This window comes from Equus quagga, chromosome 1 (genome assembly GCF_021613505.1).
Source record: "Equus quagga isolate Etosha38 chromosome 1, UCLA_HA_Equagga_1.0, whole genome shotgun sequence".
In the NCBI taxonomy this organism is placed as follows: Eukaryota; Metazoa; Chordata; class Mammalia; order Perissodactyla; family Equidae; genus Equus; species Equus quagga.
In genome coordinates, this window is record NC_060267.1 from 137,657,621 (window position 1) to 137,664,788 (window position 7,168).

General features: G+C 47.5%; 1 protein-coding gene across 1 annotated transcript; it reads left to right on the forward strand.

Annotated features, from left to right (window-relative positions):
- Window positions 1-3,675: 3,675 nt before the first annotated feature.
- On the forward strand, window positions 3,676-7,125 carry LOC124225492 (serine protease 44-like). The gene is made up of 5 exons (XM_046638211.1): window positions 3,676-4,018; window positions 4,327-4,483; window positions 5,141-5,406; window positions 6,176-6,333; window positions 6,889-7,125. The coding sequence occupies exons 1-5, from the start codon at window positions 3,676-3,678 to the stop codon at window positions 7,123-7,125; spliced, it is 1,161 nt and encodes a 386-aa protein (XP_046494167.1).
- The last annotated feature ends 43 nt before the right edge of the window (window positions 7,126-7,168 follow it).

A 7,168-nucleotide genomic window follows, 5' to 3' on the forward strand; every position in this document is an offset into this window, starting at 1 on the left:
ACGGTTTTCATTAGTCTCATATCTTTTTAGAACAAAGAACATACATTAAACATGCCCAGGATACATATTCATCAAAGTTTCAAAGTGGTATTCAGTTGCAAATTAGCAGGTCAATTTGACTCTGATGTCGGGGAAAGGGAATTTATCTTCAGGAGTACTAATATGGGCATTACCAATAGGGTGTTGCTGTCCTTGTAGGAGGGGAGGTATGCATTCTTATTTTAAGAGTGTGTTCTTTAATGGTTAAAGCAGATGTACAATGTACGTTTCATAGGCCACAAATCAGGCTTTTTTAGTTCAAGCCGAATTAGTTTTGAATCAGAATAGTTATCCCATATACCCCAATATGTGAAAATCGCTTGTCACTAGCAAACTCACTCTATGTGTCTTGCTCTCCTTGTTAACTTTGAAGAAGCAAGCTGCCATGAGTCCTACAGTCACAGAAAATGAATTCAGGCAACAAGTGATTGAGCTTGGAAGCAAACCCTTCCCCCATCAAGTCTTCCAATGGATGAGAATCCAGCCCTCGCCGACACCTTGATTGCAGCCTTTCAGAAGACCCAGCTAAGCTGCGCCTGGACTCCTGACCCACAGCAACTGTGAGATAATAAATGCGTGTCGTTTGAAGCCACTAAGTTTGTGGTTATTTGTTACAGGGCAGGGAAAACTAATACAGAGGCCATTCCAATATTTGATCAGGCCTCCAGGTTCTGTATAATGAAGTTTATGATAGGTCTAGTAGGTCCTATAGTCATGTGCCTACCGCTGCACCTTCTTCACCAAAAAACAAGTTCCTAGGTCTAAGGCGATGTTACGCAGAACGCCATTATGATAAATCAGACACTGTATAAGTCCACTGATAGTGGTGCCACCAAAGGCATTACAGGCAGATAACGCTGTATACGTGTTTAGAATATGTAATAATCCCATAAGGATGACTTACTTGCCCTCCAAGGGTGGAAGGTGGTTGATATAATCATCTTACCACCAACTAGCTGGTTGGTCTCCTTCAGGGCTGTGGCATATCAAGGGCTTGGCATTGATCTCTGATGCTGACAGACTGGGCATTCAGCAGCATTGGTAGCTACGTCAGTTTGGTAAGAGGGAGTCCATGTTGTTTTATTGGGTGAATGAATAGCCTCCAATCCTACCAACACAACTGCTCTGTTCATGGGCACAATGTGCAATCACGGAAGTTGACAAGGACAGAAGTTAGCTGACCTCTCCTGGAGCAGTCATCTTATTCATGTGGTTGTTGATTGCCTCCTCTGCAGTGGATGCTTACTGGTGGGTATTGGCATGGGATAGAAAAAGCTGCACATTTTGTTCCTACCTCCAGAGGTCCATTCATGTGCTTTTCCCCCAGATCTTCAAATTTTGCTTTTTCTAAGCCCCTGACCAATCAGACAAGCCATTCATCACCGCTCAGAGGTCCATATATATTCTTACTGAGGCCACTTCTCTTTTTACATCAAGCTGATGACCAGGTGTACTGTTTGAAGCTCTATGTACAGGATTTCCCCCTCAACACTGTCTTTCAGGATCATCCCTGAATGGGTTCTAGTGCAACAGTAGTCTATTTTCCGCTGGCACCAAAATTTTGAGCCCATCTGTGAACGAGGCCCAGGTTTTTCCCTCTTTCATCATCTAGTCATAGGACACGCCCTATAAGGTTGTGCGTGTGAACTGAGGAAGAAGCTTCAATTCAATACAAGTAAGTGACATGGGGGTCTAAGTCATTTCTTTGTGCAACTTATTTGTGTCTTCAAGACCTGCCATGATCCAATCCCAAATGTATCACTTCCCTTGAATGATGAATTGCTTTGTCCAACTGACTTTATGACTTAGAGAGTCTGGCTAAATAGCCATCTTATCTTATGATAAGAGGCACTGGACTCTTAGTCACTTAATGTCCCATGGTCTGGCATTTAGTTTCTTTTTAGGGTTCAGTAGTGTGCCAGGAGTTGTCTTTCAAATAATGTACAATTTCTTTGCTGCTGATGGTATGTGTGGTTTTGCTCCAGAACTGTAGGGGGCTATACTGTGACTCTCTAATTAGAACATAGCAGAGACTCCTTCTAGTACTTTTACTCACAACAGCAAACTGTAGCGCCAGGGGTTTTGCCAGGTCATATAGCCCAAGTGACAAGTTTGCTTATACCACAACCTGACTTCATCTCTTGACAGGAGGAACTGCAAAGCATTGTGGCCATTTTTATGTATCTAATCCAGGTTAATCTCCCCTTCTTAAAATTTTTCATTTATTCACATTCTTTTTGCCATAAGGTAATACAGTTGTCCCCCCTTATCCATGGGGGATGCATTCCAAGACCTCCAGTGGATGCCTGAAACCGTGGATAGTAGCAAACAGTAGCGAACTCTATATATGCTATGTTTTTCCCTACACCATCATACCTATGATAAAGTTTAATTTATAAATTAGGTGCAATACGAGATTAGTGGGGCTTTGGGGCCATTATTAAATAAAATAAGGGTTACTTGAACACAAGCACTGCAATACCATGACAGTTGATCTGATAATCATGACAGCTACTAAATAACTAACTGGCAGGTAGCTTATACAGCATGGATACGCTGGACCAAGGGATGATTCACATCCTAGGTGGGACAGAGCTGGATGGCATGAGATTTCATCGCACTGGAATGGCTAGCAATTTAAAACTTATGAATTGTTTATTTCTGGAATTTCCATTTAATATTTTCAGACTGTGGTTGACTGTGGGTAACTGAAACCGTGAAAAGTGAAACCACAGATCGGGGGGGCTACTGTATATTCATGGGTTCCAGGCATTAGAATGTGGACATCTTTGGGAAGCCGTCATTCTGTCTACTACAGGGTTGTTTCCAGATGTTGGCTATTATGAATTTAGCTGCTATAAACATTCATACAAGTATTTTTTTGTGTATGTGAACATAAATCTCCATTTCTCTGGGATAAATGCCCAGGAGTGCAATTACTGAGTCGTATGGTAATTGCATATTTTGTTTTATAAGAAACTGCCAATCTGTTTTGAGAGTGGCTGTAATATTTTGCATTCCTACCACAGTGTATGACGGATCCAATATCTCTGTATTCGTGTCAGTATTTGGTGTTGTCACTATTTTTTATTTTAGCCAGTCTGTTAGGTGTGTAGTGATATCTCACTGTCGTTTTAATTTGCATTTTGCTAAGGGCTCTTTTCATGTGGAGGTTGATTTTTAAAAATGTAGCAGTATCATCTCTAACGCAGTGGTTAGTGATGTTGAGTGCAACCTTCATGTTAAGGAGTTTTAATTTTTATTGCAAACAAGTAGGGGAGGAAAATGCTGGGAAAGGCCTAATCCAAACCTGGAAGGGAGTTATGGATGCATCTCTGCGTGAACAAGCAGTGGCGATTGGGTGGCTGTCACTCTCTGGGGCCAAGACCTAGGCCAAGGGACACTGAGTGCCTGGGAGGCACCCCATTAATGAGTGCACGCAGGGTTGGGAAGAGAGAAGACTCGCCTGAGTCACCACTCCACCGCAGGTTCCGCCCAGGCCCTGACCCTCAGATGACCCCATGGGCGGGGCGGGACTCCGTTTCCCCTGAGGGACCTCTGTTTCCCGCCAACACGAGGGCAGGGGCTGGAGCCACCGGGAGGGGGCGTCACAGAGAGCCGAAGCTTGCGGTGCCCATGGCGTCCCGAGGCGGCTCCCTGGGCCTCGTGCTTTGGCTCCTGCTCTTTCAGCCCCGGCTCAGGGAGGCGCAGGCTGGCGGTCGAGAGGCGCACGGGGGGCTGACGCCGCCCCCACCCTCTCTGCCCCCGTCGGAGGCCGGCTGCGAGGATCCCGGGGCGACCCTGCGGACGCCGCCTCCTGAAGGGGTTCCGGGGGCCTCTGGGGCCCCCGACTCCCCTGTGGCCGCGGTGTCCCCTGTTTCGGTGGCGTTTTCCCCAGGTGACTCTGATTCCTACAAGGCTCTGGCAGCCGCACAGACCCCAGCACCAACAGAGACCGCAACAAAGCTGTTTCCTTCAGGTGATGTTTCTGGGCCGGACCCTGCCACAGGGCCCTGGCCTGGCCTGAGGGGGTGGGACCCTGCTCGGGGGGAGGGTTTTGGGGGGGGCACGATTTTTCCCTGGGGAGTTTGAGTGGACCCACCCCTGCCCTTGAGATCTGAGAGGAAATGGCCATTCTCTGAGGAGACTTAGGGGCGATGGACCTGCTCTGGGGGTCTTGGCCTTGCTCTGAGGGTTCTGAGACTTCTGAGGATTCTCTGGCTCTGGTGGTGGTTGTGGTGTCAGTGGCGTTACTTTCAATGCCCTCCCTTCATTGACCCGCTCCAGCATGTGGCCATCGAAGAATGAGGATAGTTGGGGGAATGCCAGCCCCAGAGGCGAAGTGGCCCTGGCAGGTGAGCCTGCAGGTCGATGATAATCACATATGTGGAGGCTCCCTCATCACCAATTGGTGGGTGCTGACCGCAGCCCACTGCATATTTGGGTGAGTGTTACAGTCTGGTCTTGGGCTCTTGGTCAGGCTGTATGACCTGAAGCCGGTCCTGTTTCTCTCCCTGGACTGCTTCTTCCTCATCTGAAAAAGGAAGTGACAGTCCCTGCTCTTCAGTAGTCAGAGTTAGGGCCCTTGGCAGCCTGGAAAGTCAAGAACCAAAATCAGGTTCAAAGCCACTTCTTTTAAGCCTGTGCTGATCAGCCTTCAAGTCGAGTGGCAAGAAGGGGGAGAGAGGCCGGCTGGGAGAGAGTGTGTGGGTAAAGACTTGCAGAGGGGAATATTTAAGGAAAGTGGAGTGTAATAGACAAATTTAGTTAGATCAGTGGTCTCAAACTTTAATGAGCATGGAAACACCTGCAGAGCTTGTTAGAACGCATTTGCTTGTCCCCAGCCACTAGAGTTTCTGATTCAGTAGGTTGAATGGGACCTAAGAATTTGCATTTGTACCAAGTTGCCAGGTGATGTTAATGCTGCTCATGTGGAGACCAAACTTTGAGAACCACTGGATAGGGTGGCCAGGGGTCTGGGGAAGGGATGTGGTTTGGAGGGGTGGAGGTGGCTGATGGCTGGCCCTAGAGATAGCACCAGGCTGGGAAGAACCTAGAAGATGTGGAAGGGGAGTGTAGAGCCTCCAGGATCTCTTTACAGCCATCTGGAATACACGGTGAAGATGGGAGATGTAAAAGTGACACATACCTCTGAAATGGCGGTCAAGGTCCCAGTCCGAGACATCGTTATCCACAGAGATTATACTACTTTTGGATTAATCGAAAATGACATTGCCCTTGCTCTGCTTGCCTTGCCTATGAATTACTCCTCGCATATCCAGCCTATATGCCTCCCTGAAAAGACTTTCATGGTGCCAGGTGAAACGGAGTGCTGGGTGACTGGATGGGGAAGCCTAAGAGAAAACGGTGAGACTGTGATGCAAGACTCCAGCAAACTCAGGTCAGGGAAAGAGGCTGCCTGATGCCCTGGGAGTGGCCTACCGGCTAAAGGGAGAGACAGGGAAGCAATTTTCTAGCAAGTGGGTGAGGGAGGAGGGTGGAAAAGATGTTACTAGGGAGTAATTTGATGGTGTTACAAATTTCTATTAGTACGTCAGGACCTGGGGGCTTGGGTTCTCTCTAGGGTGGATTTTAACTAAGGGGGTGTTGATCTGGCTGAGAATTTGAGCTGTCCCAAACTGGAAGTACTTGCCTTGGTGGATAGGGAGCTTCCTGTGCTTGAGAAGAGGCCAGAGAACTCTTGGTGAAACTGTAGGGTGTCCTATCCCCAGGGAGAGGCTCGATTTGGTACCTTTGGGGCACTATGTGTCCGAGAGTCTGTGATCCTGTTCTAAAGTAAAGACTTTACTGACGTACAGGACACCTGTCACTATTACTAAAAATACTCAGAGTGACAGACACTTTGTTTTGATTTCTCAGGCTGATGAGGCCTCACCTCTTCCTCTCCTGAGCTGTTCTTCCTTCTCCTGTCTTTGTTTTGATTCTAACTTCCTCCTCTCCTCATGTTAACTTCAGGCATCATTTCCTCCAGTGTCAAATGGGGACAATATCCACTGCCCTCAGAGGGTGTCTTTGTGTGAACACACTGTATTGAGACCCATAGTGGGTGCCAGGGGCTCCTGTCCTGTCCCACCAAGCAGATCCACTTACTCCTAAATTATCTGTACAGATCCAGGATCTAAAGCTCCAGTGCACCTTCAGGAAGCTGAGCAGACCATCATACGCTATGACAAATGTAACAAGAAATTGAAGAAACTGCTCGAAAGGGAGAGTAATGTGGTTAGGGAAGGGGTTGTCTGTGCTTACAACAACAAAGGAAAGGATTCCTGCAAGGTCAGTTCATGGGCCCTTTGCTACCTCTGCATTCTGGTTGTCCCCTCAAAGGTTACTCATCCACAGGCAATAGGGCCTGCCTTACCTGCCAGCTCCTCCATTCACTTTTATTCAAGTTAAGGGGACTCAAGGGGACGAGCCACTAAGGCTCTCCGAGGCTGGCCTGACCTAATCCTTCACGAGAGAGGAGCTGATGCTGCCTGGAGTGGGTTGGGGAGGAGGGGAGATTCAGGTGGGAAATACCAATAACAAGAGTCACATGTTTTGAACCCCTTCTATGTGACAGGCAGTGTACTCAGGTAGAAGTTTATTCATTATTATCTTAGAATATGTACATTTTCTTTGTTTATATTCAATTTTTTGTACACAACTTTTGAGAATGTACAGAAATTTTATTTATCAAAAATTTTGAAATCTCATTCACAGAATTCTGGGCCGTTTGGTGCCTGGGGAAGGCCCACATGTGCCCATCTCCCCAGCACTTTGCAGTGCAATCCGCCTGTTCTGATGTTAATCCTCTTCCATTCCTGTGTTTGTTTCTTTCTCTTTCTCCAGGGAGATTCTGGGGGTCCCCTGGTCTGTGAATTTAATGACACGTGGTTCCAAGTGGGGATTGTGAGCTGGGGCTTTGGCTGTGGTCACAAAGGATTTCCTGGAGTTTATACAGAAGTTAGTTTCTACAAGGAGTGGATCATTAAGCAAATGAGTCAGGCTTCTTCTCGGGACTCAACAGGCTTCTTCATCATACCCCTGTGTCTGGTGCTGCCCCTGGGCATCCTGGCAACCCTGTGATCACCCTGGCCCACGCCCCTCCTGTTCTGAGTCCCGCACTAGG

Bases quoted from the DNA above. Each gene is read 5' to 3' on its own strand.
- LOC124225492 (XM_046638211.1), top strand. From the start codon at position 3,676: ATGGCGTCCCGAGGCGGCTCCCTGGGCCTCGTGCTTTGGCTCCTGCTC. The intron at 4,019-4,326 runs GTGATGTTTCTG...GACCCGCTCCAG, and splicing joins AACAAAGCTGTTTCCTTCAG to CATGTGGCCATCGAAGAATG. The intron at 4,484-5,140 runs GTGAGTGTTACA...ATCTCTTTACAG, and splicing joins GCAGCCCACTGCATATTTGG to CCATCTGGAATACACGGTGA.